An 18,449-nucleotide genomic window follows, 5' to 3' on the forward strand; every position below is an offset into this window, starting at 1 on the left:
GGGTCTCGAAGGTGAAAAATGAAGAGTTTATTCTTTATATCATATGGAGTATATGGGTGGTATGGGGAGGGTAGAAAAGGTGGGAAATGACAAATAGTTGACTATCATCAGAAGAGAATGTTTCTTTATTCAACAGACACTTACTGAATCCTCCTGGGGTGAGGCCCTGTGTGAGGGAATAGCGGGAAAGGACAAGAGAGTCCGTGGCACGCAGAGTGTGCCAGAGAGTGTTGGGATTGAAGTTGTGCATGCAGGAAAAGAAGCGGACCTGGTAGGTCCTGAATGCAAAGACAGACTGGGTGAATGTCACTTGGAGTTGCTATGCGATGAGCTGTGGAAACACGAAGCAGGGTGATGGCACAGTCAGAGCTAGGACATAGCACTTGTGCAGCCGTGTGGAGGGTGGGCGCGAGGGGAGTCCGGTTAGAGGCAGGGACACCAGCTAGAGGCCATTACTATATTCTAGATGAGAGAGGCAAAGAAAAGGCTGCATTTGAGCAATATCTTGGAAATCAAATTGACAGCGTTTAGTGGATTGGATTGACAGTGGATTGGATGTGAATGGTTAACATAGAAAATGATTAAAGGTGACTCCCAGGTTTGAGGTTTAGTGGCTGGAGGGATAGGAGGAGTCCTTTTTAACAGGATCAGGAGTACAGAAAGAAGAAGTTGGTGAAGAAAAAAAGAAACAAATTGAGTTTTGGATATGATAAATAGTTTGCGGTGGTCCATGTGTAATACCCAATTTCTTTTTAAAAGCATGATTCAATTACCTAACATTAATAAAGAAAACCACTGTAGGACGAAGTAGAAAGGACATTTTTTGCAAAATATTTCATTTCTTTCACTTTATGATCTCACTCAGGGCCTCTCCTCCCTCCCAAGTTCAACATGGTACCAAGGACAGTTGTTAGAGGCCAACAAGATTCACCTTTCAGTGGGTGAGAAGGAGGCTGTTTTCATAAGGCATCTCTTTTATTCGCTGTGTCAGATACAAGCTACAACACACCCCGTCATGAGAATTTCATTTCATAATTTTCTTACATTCTGCAACAGAAAGTAAACTTGGAGGGGAGGAATGCCAAAATTCTGATACAAGAACACGTATTTATTTGCAGTTTCCAGTGCTAAAACTTTCTATTCCTGGAGTGGTGGCAAAGTTCTAATTTAAAATATTTGAAACATCATTTAAGGAGACATATTTTTAGGGCTTATATTCAACTAATTAAAAATAATTTTTTAGTGACAGATATAGATACTGTAGTTTATAGCTCCAGGAATAGGAGTTAGTCAGCTTGTATTAGCGAGTGTTTCTTTAGATGAAATGGTGCATTGAGGCACTGCCTCTTTTTTACATGTATGACCTTTATTTTAATAAAAACCTGCATATGGTTCTTGGTACAGGGGAACCTAAGGTGAAAAGCAACCACTTCCAACTCCAACCCTCCCCATCTCTGTCTCACTCCTCTCAGGTAATGTCTTCATTTTTATTTTTATTTTTCTTGAAGTAATATTTTTAAATCATCCTTTTGTAGTTCCTTAATTATAGTCAATATAGTTATTGCACTGATTCTTGAGGCATCAATTTCAGATAATATCCAGTTATGAAAAAATAAGGATTTATCTGCTCTCTCTTCTCCATTCTGTCTACCTTTGTTCATCGTTCTGTTGAGTTTTAATTGCTGTATTGTTCACTTTTGTAACATTAAATAAATATTTGTTCGTCAGCTTTTGAAAGGCTACAATGCAAAGCTGTTGTGACACAGAGATTCCAAGGAGAGTGACTTACATAAGCAGAAGTTTATTTTTCTTCCCCAGAATAGCTGAAGGAAGGTAATAGCCCAAGGTTGGGTTGGTGAGTAACTTTGCTTCATGACTTGTTCTATCTGCCTTCCTCAAGTAGCTTCCATCTCAGTGTTCAAGTGTGCTGCCACAGTTGTTGTCATTTCCCCGGGGAAGAAGTCGAAAGCAAGTGACTGTCTTTAAAGGAGGTGACCTGAAATGTCACACATCATATTAACTTATATTCCATTGGCCAAAACTTAGTATCATGTTCACAACACACTCAGGGAGGCTGAGAAATGTAGCTGTATGTTCAGCTACAATTTCAGAGGCATAACTAAGACCAAGAAGGAAGCATGGATTCTAAAGGTCAATTAACATTTTCTAGTCTGGTTAGTTATCTCCAAATCTCTGTAACATGAGGGCCCTGCTACTCTTACCCTTTCCCCTGCCTGTCTTTCTGGCCTTCTTTACATTTTATTAGCTATATGCATTTTCTTTTTGTTTTACATTATGAAGTTACTAATGTTTACATTCTGTTCTGAAACCACAGCCAAATCCTTGTCTATAGGTTGTTTGTAAAATCTTATATAGTTATACATATTATTTACGTCCAGGTCAAGAAAGTGAGTTATTACTACAGTTCCTTCCCCTTAGGTCCAGGGTCATAATCTCTGGACCACTGGAAAGGATACACATTTTTCCAGCATCATGACAAATGAGTAGTTTTTTCTTATATTTATAGATTGGTTAAAAGCAGAGCACTTTATTTCTAAGGTCTGCCTCTGGACGCTGACTTGTTAGATCAACAAGAGAAGCTGCAGTGAATGTGGTTAGTTCCCAGGGTACTTTCAGTCACTTAAAGAAATGAGATTTTCACATTCAGTCTTTTTGTTGTGACCGGGAGCCACTCAGTTTTGCAGCTGATTGAAACCTTTGGTTCTCAAAAGGCTTGGATAGTTTGTTAGCTCCAGGTAATCCAAGGTGAGGTGGTCTTCTCCCGCCTTTAATGTCTGAAAGGGGAGCCATGTCTCCTGACCAAGGTAAGAATCTCTTTGGGATATTTAGAAACAGAAGGGATGTAATGAGAGAGAGACGCTGGGCTTTGTAAGGTGTTCTCTTTGTCTTCGGCCTGGAGTTCTCATCCTTCCAGACCCTGTTGTTTTCCCAAACAAGGACAGCAATCTGAGGCGCAAGAGTTCTTGCCTTTGAGGAATTTTTAATGTAGTACAATAGATTAAAATAGACTTCAGTTCAAACGCTTGCTCCGTCGTCTACTGGCCACATGACTTCAAGCAAATTATTGTCTGAACCTTAGTTTCTGCTGGAACACATAATCCCCAAATCCCAATGGCTTAAAACTCTGAAGGCTTATTTCTTGCTTGTAATGCATGTTCATTGTCTGTCAGATGGGAACACTGCTCCACGTCCCTTACTCCAGGCTCATGGGTCATGGAGCAGCCACCATCTAATTAAAGATCGTTGCTGGACACTGTTAGAGAGACAGAGAAAGTCCTGGAGTGTCCCATACCAACAATTAAGTGCTCTGCCTTAGAAGGGACACACATTATCATTTCTGGTCACAACTTATTACCCAGAATTAGTGACATGATCTCACTTAACCACAGGAGCCAGGAAGTGTATCCCGACCTTATGCCTGAAAATGGAGAGCCAGGATGTGGGGGGAAAGTGCTAATGACGGCCACAGTGAGGAATGCGTGTGCCAGGGTTAATGTGAGGATTAAATGATATTATGTCCACACATACAGTCACCTTGTGCATGTCTCAGAAATGATTATCGTTAGCAATAATATCAGCATGGTAAGATGGACACATGCAAAATATTTGAACAACAGTATGAAGTGGGACTAAGTATGGCTTTTGAAAACAACAAGGAGGTATTTCAACAATGTCACCTTTTTTTTTTTTTTAAAGATTTTATTGGGGAAGGAGAACAGGACTTTATTGGGGAACAGTGTGTACTTTCATGACTTTTTTTTTTTCCAAGTCAAGTTGTTGTCCTTTCAGTCTTAGTTGTGGAGGGCGCAGCTCAGCTCCAGGTCCAGTTGCCGTTTCTAGTTGCAGGGGGCACAGCCCACCATCCCTTGCGGGAGTCGAACTGGTAACCTTGTGGTTGAGAGGATGTGCTCCAACCAGCTGAGCCATCCGGGAGCTCAGCGGCAGCTCAGCTCAAGGTGCTGTGTTCAATCTTAGTTGCAGGGGCGCTGCCCACCATCCCTTGCGGGACTTGAGAAGTTGAACTGGCAACCTTGTGGTTGAGAGCCCACTGGCCCATGTGGGAATCAAACCTGCAGCCTTCGGAGTTAGGAGCATGGAGCTAACCGCCTGAGCCACCGGCCCGGCCCAATGTCACCTTCTTATAAGCTACATGAGACTATATCACAATGTATATGAAAGTGCCTTATAAATTAGAATGTGCTATACAAATGCAGGTGGACATTATTATTATCCAATAAGATATTAGAAGACACAGCGTTAGAGCTTGGTTCAGTGTTAGAGCTAGATCTTTATAATTATCAAGAAATGCTGGTTGAAGTTGTAAGAATAGGTGAGATCTGAAACAAAGAGATTAAATGGAAAGAAATACAGAGGGTACTGAAAGGGTAGCTCAGAAGCATAATCACAGTTTGGAAATCAGAAGGAAGTATCATAGGAGATAGAGAAGCAATTTCTGGAAAGGGAGGAAGAAAATGGTACTTTGTAGTATCAGAAAAGTCAAGAGGAGAATGTTTTTGATAAGGAAAATCAACCATATGAAATGTCACTAAGAGGCATTGAGCCTCAGTTCTGTGAGTTCTGTGGGGGTAGTATTAACAAATAATCAGTGGGGAATGTTAGTTAAAAAAGGAAAAGTAGTATTAATTTAGAGGTGTCTATGAGTATGTGCCAGATTCTTCTCTAGTAGCGATTTGTGAGGAAGCTGTTATAAACTCCATATTTACAGATGAGCGTTCAAAGTTCAGAGTAAAACTTGATAGATAAGAGCTAACTAGTCAGTGAGAAAGTTTGAATTTGGATTCGATCTTCAAGTACTAGGAAATCAAAACCAACTGTACTATATAAACACAACAAAATGAAACAGTAAAAAAACTTGAAAAATTATAAAGGAATTTATTTATAGTAGTCAAGAATGATTTGTTTATGTGGGTTTTGCTTTCTTGTTGGCACTTTTTACATATTGGGAAAATGAAACATATATAATGTAGAAGCTATGAACTGTGAAATCAATTTACAATTTAGAAGAAAAGGATTTACGTATTATGTTGATGATGGAAGTTTTAAAATATTAATGAGACTGAATAGATCCCTGAATTTCACAAGATGCTTTATAAAACAGGAATCCTGAAGAAACTACAGCATTTGATAGACTTCTAATTAGCACCAGAAGAAGATGGACTTTTATCCATAATTCTATTTTAATTATACTATTGGTGTGTGCCTTCTTAATGGGCACAGTTTAACCATAGCATTGTCAATATGAGCTGCAATTCTTTATGTCCTTTTCTTACTTTTTACATGAACTGAGTAATAAAGAAAATATAGGTGCTGCAACATGTAGACAAGAGGGGCTTTAGGTTCATATTTTCTCCAACTGGCTGTCTGGTCTTTGATTACTCTCTTTTTCGCCATTTTGTTATTTACAAAACAAGAGCTTTTTACTCATTATTTTATTCATTCAATTCATTGTTTCTTTCGCTTTTTTTTTTTTTTACCGAGATACACGTGATGGGTGATATTTCATGAGCAACGTACTCACATAGTCATATATAGATTAGGATTGTAGACCCACGAGCAGACAGCACATTCCTGGCGCTGGTTCAAACTCCACTCTGTTCTCTCCCACTCAGGGAAAACATGTCAGAAAAACAGTAAATGAAGGTGACATTGTTAAAGTGACAACTCGAAATACATCCTCATTATTTTCCTAAAAACATTATTTTCAAACGTCGGCATCTAGAGACAATTTTTAACAAATTACTTGTGAAACATCTCGCGACTACCTCTGGTGGGTGGTGACTTCATGTTCAGAAACTGACATCTTAGGCGTTCTCCAAGATTTTTTCTAGTTCTAAACTTATTTAAGATAAAATTCTATTATTCTCAAGCATTTCCAAAAGGTCTGATTCCTTGGTTATTCTGCCATCAGGTTCTTATTAGTAGGCATTACATGAATTAATAGTACCCCGTACATATGATATTTATCAACAAATTAATTTTATTTTTCTGGAGATAGCACTAATTCAGAATTTGTTTTCTTATCTCTTAACAGGAAATACTTTTGTGAATTTCAAAGAGTGGTACTGAGAAAACTGGGTTGTAGCATTCTGATTGTTACTTTCAGGAATCAGTCATAAGTCTCCTCTTCGTTTTGATAAAATAGTTTCAAATTTTGCATTTGTCCACAGACCAAATGAAATAAGTAGTGTACTAATTACTTCTAGAAGTTGTAAGTCAAAAGACTACTTACATTATTTTCTAACCATTTGTGGTTTCCTAAACATTATGGAATAATTTATAAATGTATTTCTCTGTTTATTGTTCAGTTATTCAACAAATATTTATTAAACATTTACTGTGCTTATTATATGCCAAGCAATGTGCCAGATTAGCAGTTCTTAAAGCGTGGGCTGTGGACCCCTGGAATCTCCAAAACCTTTTTAACGGGTTCACAAAGTCAAAACTATTTTCACACTAGTACTAGGACATTATTTTCCTTTTTCACTGTGTTGACGTTTGCGTTGATGTTGCAAAAGCAAAAGTGGGTAAAACTGCTGGTGTCTTAGTATGAATCAAGGTAGTGGCCATGAACTTCATTAGCAGTCATTCTATTCTTCATTAACATACACATGGTGGAAAAAGCCGTTTTCACTTAAGAATGTCCTTGATGAAGTAGTAAAATTTATACTAACTTTATTAAATCTTGACCTTGAATATATATCTTTTTAATATTCCATGTGAAAAAATGGGAAATATACTTTTATATAGTGCTTCTGCATGCTAAAGTGCAGTGGTTGTCTCCAGGAAAAGCACTCGTGTCATTGTTTGAAATACCATTTTACTTGCCAAAATGACCAACAGACAAATTAGGGTTATTTAGACTTGGATATTTGCTGGGCATTTTCTCAAAAATGCACAAGTGATTCTGTCATGTTAAGGAAAACTGACAGTATTTATCAGCAATGACAAAATTCAGCTTTCAATTTAAAAAATAAAATTTTGGGACACTTGTATCTGCCACTGTGAGCTTGACAGCTTGTCGGTGTTTAAAGCCTTTTTTGATGAAATCAATGGTGATATTAATGAATATGATTTTGATATTGATAATGAAATGTGTCAATATATGAAAGATCTGCATAACCCAGTGAACCAGTATTTTCCAAATGCGCAGTTACAAAATCATGCAAAGTTAGAAGATGCATTCAAAATACAAGATAGACCAATGAGTTTTAATGTAACAGTATGAAAAGTTCATTGATAGTAGTTTCACACTATCATTTGTTGAGTTTTGGTGTAATATTAAAGAAGAATATCTACAATTATCTGAAAAGTTATTAACGTACTCCTCCCTTTACCAACTACTTATCTGAGTGAGGCAAGATTTCATTTGTACATATGCTTCAACGAAAATAACATGGCACATCAGATTTAATGCAGAAGCAGAGATGGCTGTATGGCTGTTTTTTGTTAAGCCATATATGTGGTTTGTTTTGTATAATATAGTTATTTTTCACTGAAAATACAATTTTTGTAATATATCGTAAATATTTTTATTATTCTTTGTAATAGAATAAGCATATATATTTTTTTAATTACTCAGTTTTAATTTCTAATACAGTAAATATTGATAGGTATAATAACCTCATAAACAAAAGGCATTTGGGGTCCTTGATAATTTTCAGGAGTGTGAAGGGATCCTGAGATCAAAAAGTTTAAAAATAGCTAGCCCTGGATATATTAAAAAGAAAAGTCCTTTTTCACAGAGCTTTTCTTTGATGCCCAACACCCCCATATCCCTGCCCTTCCATCCCAAAGCTGGAAGCTATATGTCTTCCCCTGGAATTCCATGTACTTTATTTCTATCTCTGTTAAAGCAGTTAGCACATATCTTATGTTTTCATCTAGGCTAATATGTTTTTTTTTGACAGCAAAGAGTATATGTTACATCTTTGCATATTTGTCAGCATTGTTTTCCATGTCGTAGGAATTTATCGTAACCCTCTCTTTGTCTGTGGGGCATTGGTTCCAAGACCCTGGTGGATACCTGAAATCACGGATCGTACCAAACCCTCTGTGTACTATGTGTTTTCCTACACATGCATACCTATGATAAAGTTTAACTTATAAATTAGACACAGTATAAGATGAACAATAACTAAAAATAAGATAGAAAAATTCTCTCTTTTGGGTACGTTGGACGAAGGGATGATTAATATCTCTCATGGGACAGAGCAAGACTCTGAGAGATTTCACCACGCTACTCAGAACAGTGTGCAATTTAAAACTTATGAGTTGTTTATTTCTGTAATTTTCCATTTAATATTTTTGGACTGTGGTTGACCATGGGTAACTGAAAATCGTGGAAAGTGAAACCATGGATAAAGAAGGACGATTGTGTATAGAGGAACTGAGTAACTTTTTGCGATTCCTTGTCTTAAAAGTGTTATCTCTAAATGGTTTGGAAGATTGAAGATTCTGAGTAGCCAGTGTGCTGTTGTTTCTTATACCGAATACAAAAAGATCTCTGCGGCACAAATGGATGCCCAATTCTAGCTAATGACGTTGCGATTTCGACAAATAAATGAGTGATTGATCAAGTCATTCAACAAACATTAATTGAGCATGAACTGGGTGCTAAGCACTGTGCTGGTAAGAACAAAAACGTTTTTATACGAACCTTATAGTAAGTAAACAATTAGATCAGTGGTTCCCAAATGCTGGCCCATGATGAAGTTTCTTCTTTAATAATAAAATGAGAACAATAGCAACAGTGACATTTTTTCTCCTGCAAAACGAAATCTATTCTGTTTCAAAAAATGTTCTTTATCTATCATGGTGAGATTAGAGTTTGGGGCTTTTTGTTTTTATTTTGTCTTTACTTGACAAAATTCAAATTTGTCAACTCTCTTTTGACCCCTGCAGTTTTGGGGGGACATTCTAGCAGCTTGAGGAAAACCACTGATACAGACATTCCTTTGTCATTTATTGGAAAGGGATGACTTTTACGTTAGCCACTCTAAATCAACTATAGCACAATCAGCGCATTTATTCTAGAGCTAATTATCAACTTTGTGAGTTCTTTGGATTCCCTGTTAACATCATCTTTCTTTGGCAGTTTATTGTTCAACCACAAGGAAAAAAGTAACAGGAAATAAAAATAAACCCAAACCTAAAACAAACTAACTGACATTAATCAAATTTTTGGATATCAGAGTTCGGCAGTAGGGTGGGGTGGGAGGGGAGATGAAGAAGTAAAATTTTTTATTAAAATGGGGCATTTGAATTATCTTTGAATCTCAAGTCAGATTGCATTTTCAACTTTCCATCTCTTCATCGGAACTGCTACTTCCTGTGGAGGAGCAAACTGGTTTTCATTGGAATTATTCCATTAAGCATGATTGGCCATAGAGATGGCAGAGAGAGCAGTGTGGGACGTGATGATCCTGAGCAATCAGTTCCATGGAATCAGTCATTTACATCGTCACTGTTTTCATTCAATAAACGAATGGCTGCTAAGTGCCAACTACTGGGATACAAAGATGAAAAAGACACCATCCCTGGGCCTAGGAGGTTTATAATCTAGAAGAGGGAGACATACGCCAATCAGTGCTCTGAAGACTGTTCCATGGGAGGTGCTAGCATGCTTGGTGCCTCAGTGGGGATGAGGCCAGGGAGGTCAGGAGTGGTGGCAGTTGGGAGTGGTGACGAGGAGTGGAAGGACATGGGATGGAGAAAGACATGGGCGCAGAAGTAGGAAACAGTGGACCTATTGGGGGGAAATGACAAGTACATGGGTATGGCAGGAGCATGGCGTGGGGTGGGGTGCGGTTACAGCAAGAGAGAAGATGAGTTAGGCAGCAACCAGACTGAGAACTTTGTATGCTTTGTTTAGGAATTTGGACTTTATCCAAAGGATATACCAAAATGTGTTCTGTGGGATGGTGATAGGAAAGAAGGGGTTTGTGTGGTCAGAACTATTGGAGGTACCAACCGAGGCAAAGTTACGCAGGTGTACTTACTGCAAAGCCTCTCAGACCCTTTATATTGGGTAGCATTTCCACTTGTGTGAAATGGTATTTCCTGTTTCTCAAAATATGCAGTGGGGAATCAATCATTAAAAAGTTTTAAGCAGGAAATTATAGATAATTGTGTAATCTGATTTTATTCTCAACACATAGTGTGATACTGCTTGTTAGGATTGTTCAACCAGTATTTTTTTTAACACCAAATATTTTCAAAATGATGCACTAGATATTCTGGGAAATAGATGCATAAGCCATATATCTGAGATTGAGAAAATAGCATGTTGATTATCTATAGATATTATTCATCTATGCAATTATTCGAGACAAAGGCAATACAAAAATGAGGAAATTGAGGGTAAACTTGGAGAATTTTAAAATTAAACTTGGGTGGCGCCTTGCTCAGTGCTGGTTTCTACAGGGTGTTGAATGCTAATTCTTTCACAAAAGATTGTCATTACTCAGAAGCATGGGCTTCTTTTGCCTCTTTTTGGGGCTAGGATCATTTCTGGCTAGAGCGCTCTCCCAGGACTCTAGCTCAGAGCATGCGATGGGAAGAAAGCTATCAAATTGAAACTTGACTTTTTTTGGGAGGGACAGGAGTAGATGTTGTTTTGTTTAGCCTTCAGAAGTACCAATATCATCAACCTATTGAAGCTTTGGTTGATTGAGGTGAAGTCTGTAGATATATCATAAAGGTGTATCCAAGGAGTTTAGAGAAAAATTTTGAAGGTGAAAGAGAAAGTTGCATCTGGTGAAACAGAAAGATCAAATGTAGAAATCTGAGTGTGTCTCAGAATTTTCGCTTAACTCCCTACATTTTTCACTTAATGTCAAGGGAAAGGATCTTTAAATAATCTTTTTCTTTTTTTTTAAAGATTTTATTGGGGAAGGGGAACAGGACTTTATTGGGGAACAGTGTGTACTCCCAGGCCTTTTTTCCAAGTCAAGTTGTTGTCCTTTCAGTCTTAGTTGTGGAGGGCGCAGCTCAGCTCCAGGTCCAGTTGCCATTTCTAGTTGTAGGGGGCGCAGCCCACCATCCCTTGAGGGAGTCAAACAGGCAACCTCGTGGTTGAGAGGACGCGCTCCAATCAACTGAGCCACCGGGGAGCTCAGCGGCAGCTCAGCTCAAGGTGCTGTGTTCAATCTTAGTTGCAGGGGGCAGAGCCCACCATCCCTTGCGGGACTCAAGGAGTTGAATTGGCAACCTTGTGGTTGAGAGCCCACTGGCCCATGTGGGAATCGAACTGGCAGCGTTCAGAGTTAGGAGCATGGAGCTCTAACCGCCTGAGCCACCGGGCCAGCCTTTTAAATAATCTTCTTGAATTAATTGAATACTTAAGTGTTTATTATCGGCCACATTATCTAGTAGAGAAACAGAGAATCAGAGTATCTAGAGCGAGGTGGTATAATCTCAGTCTTTTAATCGCCAATTTTGTAGTGGTCATGAACACTGGCCCTGGAGCTAGATGGCATGGGTTCAAATCTATTAAAGCATGCAGTTCAGTTACTTACAGGCTCTGCTGTTCACTAGCTCTAAGATTTTAGGCAAATTATTTAATCTCCCTATCGCACAATCTTCATCTAAACAAGGGAAAATGACAATATGTATCTCATAAAATCATGAGGATTAAAAGAGCTAATAAATGTGAAGTGCTTAGAATATGTGCCAAGGGTTTCATCAGCTGTTATCCTTAGGATATCTCTGTCCTACTGTTTTCGCTAGGATGATTCACTGTGGAGATTCATCAAGGAGTAGTTTTCTGGCCTAAATAGGGTTCTGTATTTGGAGAATAGCCTGCTAACTCTAAATAGGATTGGGTATAAATGGACTGCTAGAAATTTCTAATGCATATAATTTTAAAGCATGTATTATGTACCAGGAGTTTTCCAAGTCCTTGTTATCAGTTAATTTATTTTAGAGTTGAGGAAACTGAGTCATTGGGAGAGTAAGTGGTTTACCCAAAGCAACACAACTAGGTAGGGCCAGGGCCAGGATTCCAATCCCGGCCGTCTGACTCCATAGCTCACATGCATTCATTATGATAGCCCATCCTTCATGCACATGTATTCTGTGTTTTAGATTGGTTTGTCAGTGTTTATTCACTACAAACATAAATGAAGTGCAAAACATTAGTGAAAAATTAATTTTGTGAAACCATTTCAGCCTAAAAATATTTTTCTGTTCTAGGGAAAGAGTTGCTCTTGGTGTCACATGTGAGAGCCATTTTCACTATGATTCTTTTGTTGTTTGTAAGTGTAAGATTATGAGTTTGATTTCACCAAGGCATCCAGATGCATGCATCCATTCTTTAGAATTGTTTTTCACTTTACATCTCAGCCACATATTTTCAGAGTAGTGTGTTAAGGAATGCCATTTTGCATGTACTTGGCAAAAATAGCTGCTTTTTTCACTATATTTAGGGTTAACACGTTAAAATAATTAGGGTTATATCAAATCCAAACCATGAAATGCATGCTTGGTAGGGTTTGAAAATGGAGAATGTTGTGACAAATCATGCTTTTTGTATTCTTCAGTGTGAAAAGACCATACTATTCTAAAAGTTATTGATCATATTGGTTGCTCTACTTCATTGGTGCAAGTGTAGTACTTTCAGGGTTTGCTTTTAAAGAAAACTGGGCAAAACTAATTTGCCACTAGATGGAGCCCTGGCTATTTGGGTAGAAATAAATGCAACCTAACCGGAACATGAAATCACATAGTCATATGGTGCTGGAGGGCCCTGGTATTGGAGGCCCGCAGCTTTTAATTGTAGAATGCATCTTTGTTCTTTGCCTGACCTGCAGAGTTACATCACTGACTTTCTTCCTGTGCGCTGGCTTTGACACAAGCCAGATGGCCGTGGCCATTGGTAGGCGCGCAGGCCGCCTGGTACAGCAATTGATGAGGCAGAATAGGAAGAAGACGTTTTATGATCAGCTGCGGGAGCATAGTGAGGCTGCGGCTTTGCTAAGTAATGACATCGACCGTGCACACTTTATACCTTACAAAGAAGGTCACGAGGAAAAAATACATTTTTATTTATAGTGTTGTGAGGTATAGACCTTTGATCTTTTATTAGTCAGTAGTCTGCTCCAAAGGAATGCTCTCTTTTCCCTGCTCTGCAGTCACTCGTGAAAATGGCATGTTTATTTACGTTTAATGGTTCTTTCAGGCTGTGCATTGCGATACTTACCTTCCCTCTTCCTCCCTTTTGTCTCCAGTTAGTAACACAAAAATGTTTTAGTTTTGTATTGAGTTTAGTTTGGAGAAGTCAGAGTTCAGGCATGTTAATACAAGCAGATTTCTGTCAGATATACTCCAGAGTGATTTGGTAAAATATATTACTGTTTATTATGTGTTTGTTCTTCCAGGAGGTCAGAAGAGACCCAGAAACAGACTTTTATTTTTTTTTGGGGGGTGAGGGTCAGGAAATGAACTAGACATTAATTTTACTTCCATTTTTGGACATTTAGTGGATAAGGTCACTTCCAATGCTAATTTTAAATAAAATATTAGAAGTTAATATTCATATAGTATTTTCCATCTTCATTTGAAGTTAATCTTTACCAACTGAAAGATTATACAAAACTTCAAAGAAAGTCCTAACAGAACTTTTCTCTAAAGTTTATCATTGACACAATTTTGAGCTTCTTCCACACGATTCATTTCCAGAAGCTTAATATATATATATATATATATATATATATATATATATATATATATATATATATATATATATATATTTATATGCCATTTTTAAGGCTAGATTGTGAATATTTTTCACAGAATTCACCTAGACATTATAAATTATAAAATCAAATGAAAGTTCAAATGCACTGTGCTATGTTCAGACTTAACGCTGTTTCTAAAGTGAAGTCTCCTAGTTGACCCTAGGTTATTTGGCTATTAACAAAAAAATAAAACTCTCACAAAAGAAATTCTCTTAATCTTACAATATTTTACAGTCTTCTCCAGGGACGGAGATTTGCAAATAATTGCTGAAAGAAAGCAGCCTGGTGTAAGGAAAGAATACAGCTTTGCAGTGAGATATAACAGGGTTTTCTAATCCTTTTTCCACTGGTTATTTGCTTTGTGCCCTTGGACCTTTGAGCCTTGGTTTATTCACATATGTATTGGGGGATAAAAACCTACCTGCTAGGTTTATTGTAAGAACGAAATGATACCATGTGTATATTAGGCCCCAGACGATTCCTGTCACATGGTACCAACTCAGTAAATGTTCATTCCTTTAAATTGTTTTAAACATCGTCTCTTTTCTGAACCTCTTGCAAAATGTGTTCACAGATTACACGATTATATTGTGTATATTTTATTCATAAGATGTAAATAAGCCTGGGTTGAAAGTAAGCTCACCAGCTGAAAACTAGGCATTTGAAATTTATTAGCACTGTGTATGTGTCTTCATTTCCACTCGTAAAAACTGTAACCATCCATTGAGCAATGAATGTGTTTTAACATTTGTGATGTTTTAATTTTTCTCTTTTTTCTCCTACTCAGCTCTTGCCCCTGTTCTTTGCCTGTCGTTTTGTTCGTGAAGATAGCACAGTGATGTCTGCATTCAACCTGCTGCATTTGGTGACAAAGAGCCAGCCAGTAGCCCTCCGAGCCTGTGCGCTTCCCTCAGGTTGCTGCTTCTTATTCTGTACCTAAGTGAGGGCACTGGTCCGTGTGGGTGTTTCTGCTGCAGGAAGTGGTACACCATCATGCTCGCCTCAATTTCGTTTTCTTTTACTTGGGTCCTAATTTGAAGACGGAAATTGGTTATAAATCACCACTCTACTTTGAGTAACATTCATTTCCACCATCCTTACAACCTTGGAAACATTGTTCAGTTTCCTTGCTCGGTACATAATTGTCACTAATATTTCATAATATTTTCTTGTTCTTTAATGCACCCTACACATCTGAAAATCATAATATTGTTCATAAGAGGCCGGCAGTCTTGATAAGAAACTGTCCCAAATCACACAACATAGGACATTGATCTTGTTAAACGATAATGGAAATGCTTTTCATTTCTCATGTGGCCATTCCTTTAGGAAAGAAAAAATTAAAATGAAGAATTTTAGTATAATAAAGCTAGTTAGTTATTGTAGTTTAAAAATGTTCTGCTTAATGACCAAATAAACAGAACTAATATAGCATGTGTCAATTGGTTTTTACATTAGAACCACCATACTTTAAAAAAAATACAATTTTAAGCATTTAAACACATGAGGTGACATTTAAGCATTTAAATTTCATTATGTGACTGTAGCATCATAAGTTTAATATTTTAATTATGAAAACCACAATGGTCAGATATTTTCTGTGAACATTATTGTCAATATTGTTTATATTTTCTACTAATGCGTATATCTCTATTACTGTTTTGTATAGAGAATTTAATTCTAACTCATTAAGCATTCATTGACAATTACGAGTGCCAGGCATTGTGTGAAGCAGTGAGGACACCACGATAAACAAGATCAAGCCCGTCTCTTTAACTAGTGCAAGATGGAGATGGAGCTGTGTGAGGACCATTGAACCATAGGGTGCGAAGACTAGACTAAGCGTGTTTATACCTGGCGTGTTAGGGGAAGCCCGAGAAGCGTGGGCCTAGCTTTTTGCTTAGGGGAAGACATTTTGGGAGGGAGGCAAGGTCTCGGAAGCTTCAGGAGAACCTCATGGAGAATACGAGTGTTTGAGCTGAATCTCAGTCTGTGAGCAATGGCCAGGCGTTTAAAGAGGAGGAAGGATATTTCTAACATATGGAGTAAGTAGCATGAGCAAAACAAGAAGGCTTGAAAGAGCAAGGTATGTTCGAGAAATGCAGGTTATTTAATATGGCTGGCTCGGTGGGCGAGGGCCAGTAGAGGAGGTGCGGAAGGAAGGTAGCTCACTCAGGACGCGCCTTCTAGGTTTTAGGGAATTTAAACCTTGCGGGAGGGTTGACGAGAGAATGACATGACTTGATTTGCATTTTATGATTATCGATTTAGTATGGTGGAAGGTCAGTGCTGATTCCAGATGTTTCTATAAGAAGGCTGGGATTGCAACTTGATTAGAAGGGAGGATAGGGCGTTTGTCTTAAAGGTGTATTTAAATAGTAAACATCTGTTTTTTTTTTTAAAAATCGATGTTATGTTTATTTGTGGTGACATGAGAGGCTAATGAAGCTTAGTGCCTGGGGGGCCCAGTCACTCTTCTCAGTAGCTTTGCCCTGCGATCATAGAGTCGATTGGAGGCGTTTGAGACTGGAGGGACTCAGGAAGTGCTGAGAGCCTCAACGGTGGGATCCGGAGGGTTGCAAAGGAGGGGGCTGGATTAGAGGCAGATTCAGGTTGTAGAACTGGCAAGGTTTAGCTGTTGAATTTTATATTAATTTGAGTGAGAACATACGCCAATGTAGACCCTGTGCCATGTGGAACTTTTTTCATAACTACATGTTACATATAACAATTGGAATATGAAAGTTATTTAATTTATACACAACCATGTTTTCCACTGAAAAATACCTGAACATGTGAGAGCACCAGCATAGCTCTCGCAACATGAGTTTGCTGTACATAGAGCAGGCTAAGTATTCTCAGACACAATTTATTAATTAACAGGGTATTCCTTGAGATATGGCAATCATGGAATTAAAGGGTTTCATAATGAAATTCTATAATTGAGAGATAAATTTTATATCAGAATGATTCAAAGATAAAATTCAACAAAGCTGGTAATTCTTAAGAAGGAACCAATTATAATACAGCACTTAAGCACACAAATTCTGGAGTTTGACTGGATTTTAAATCTGGCTTTGCCACTTAACTAGCTGTGTGCTTTGCCTTCCTTATTTGTATTATTATTGTAATAAAAATAGTACTCACTTGAAAGGGTTGCTGTGAGAATGAAATAGATTAGGATGTGAAAACTGCTTAGAACAGTGGCTGGCATACAGTACGCACCATATGTAAATGTTCACTAGGTTTACTGTAGATACCTCTATCAAAATAGTTATATACTTTTTGTATTTTTCTAGCATAATAGACTTTTAAAAACATTTACATTTGTCCCATCTTTCACTTAACTATTTTTACTTTAATAGGAATCACAAATGCACCTTATGTTTTAGGAATAACCATCTCAGTATGTTGTTTTGATCTCTTTATTTTACTTATATATGCTGCTGAACCAGAATTCAAGTCCTATAAATACACAACACATTTCTGTTATTCTTACCCAGTACTGATGGAAGCCCAGAGAAAGTCTGTGTCTTTCTCGCTTGCAAACCCATTTTAATTTGATAAATGAATAGGCTGGAATAGTATCCCATCATCCCTTCGCCATTCAGGCACCACTTACTTTTAAAAGTGAAAGTCAGTCTTCCAGTATTTACATCTTTTATAATGAATATTAGCAAAATCTTTATCATCTATTTCTCTAACAGAATTTTACTTGAAGAAATATAGAAATGTTGAAGAAATTGTTAAGTTCAACAGTAATGAAACGATTTAAATTTTGAAAAATAAAATTCAAGTGGGAATTCTAGTCTTTATTACTTTGTACAAGTTGGGAAGGAAGAGGTCAAAATTGGAGATACAGGAAATTGAGGTGAAAGTTTGAAGTCTTGCTTTAATTTATATTCCCTGGTCAAAACCCATTACAACCAAAATCTCTGTAAATCAAAAAGATTTCTGCTCCCTAGCCGGTACCCTACTAATTTCAGGTATTATTCAATACAAAATAATTCCAGAACTGAAAAATAATTGGAACAGGCTCTTAAAATTGATTATAACCGGATTGACCTGTATGAGGCCATATCCCAGAAGAGTGATCTATCATTTTTCAGCTTTGACTTCCTTTACTTCTTATTTTTTAATAAAGCATAATTTTAATTTAGAGCTTATTAAGTGCATCTGAGTTATGGTTCACTCATGTTTGTAATTAAAGGTAATTTCTCTCTCTCAGAATTTCTTCTTAATTTCCTATAACAGTTCCTTTTATGTATTAAAAAGAGCACTGGAATAGGAGTCAGAAAACTCTAGCCACAGCTCTGTCGTTAACTTCTGTGACCTTGAACCTATCAGTAAGCCTCTCCAGATCTTAGTCTCTTTATCTAGCTTTAAAATGAGAAATGCAAATTAGATAATGTATTAAATTCTGAGATTAAATTTTGATTTTTGTTAACTCATTTGCTTTCACTTTTGGCTTTGGCTTAATCAAATCTTAAAACTCAGCACTAATTAATGGCCGGGAATTTACAGAAAAGTCTGCTAGGTTGTGGTGGGAGGACAGAAATATTTTCTGCGTTTGAACATTAGAATTCCTTACCTCGAAGCCAAGACTGAAGCATTATCTGAGGAGGGATTAGAGGCACAATTTTATACATAGTTTCAATGCTTGAAAAAATT

The 18,449-nt window shown here is 37.5% G+C and overlaps 1 protein-coding gene across 2 annotated transcripts in view; it reads left to right on the forward strand.

Annotated features, from left to right (window-relative positions):
• The window catches only part of MSRB3 (methionine sulfoxide reductase B3), a 150,562-nt gene that overhangs the window by 15,447 nt on the left and 116,666 nt on the right, over positions 1 to 18,449 (forward strand). Inside the window, exons 2-3 of one of the 2 annotated variants that reach the window (XM_088800467.1) lie at positions 1,405 to 1,472; positions 14,566 to 14,692. The exons of the other annotated variant lie outside the window; for it this stretch is intronic. Of the exons in view, the coding sequence (XP_088656593.1) occupies positions 1,405 to 1,472; positions 14,566 to 14,692 (195 nt within the window). The remainder of the gene's footprint in view (positions 1 to 1,404; positions 1,473 to 14,565; positions 14,693 to 18,449) is intronic. 2 annotated transcript variants of the gene reach the window in all.

The sequence above is a fragment of the Rhinolophus sinicus genome, chromosome 1 (assembly GCF_057876585.1).
Source record: "Rhinolophus sinicus isolate RSI-liver-muscle chromosome 1, RSI-T2T, whole genome shotgun sequence".
Lineage (NCBI taxonomy): Eukaryota > Metazoa > Chordata > Mammalia > Chiroptera > Rhinolophidae > Rhinolophus > Rhinolophus sinicus.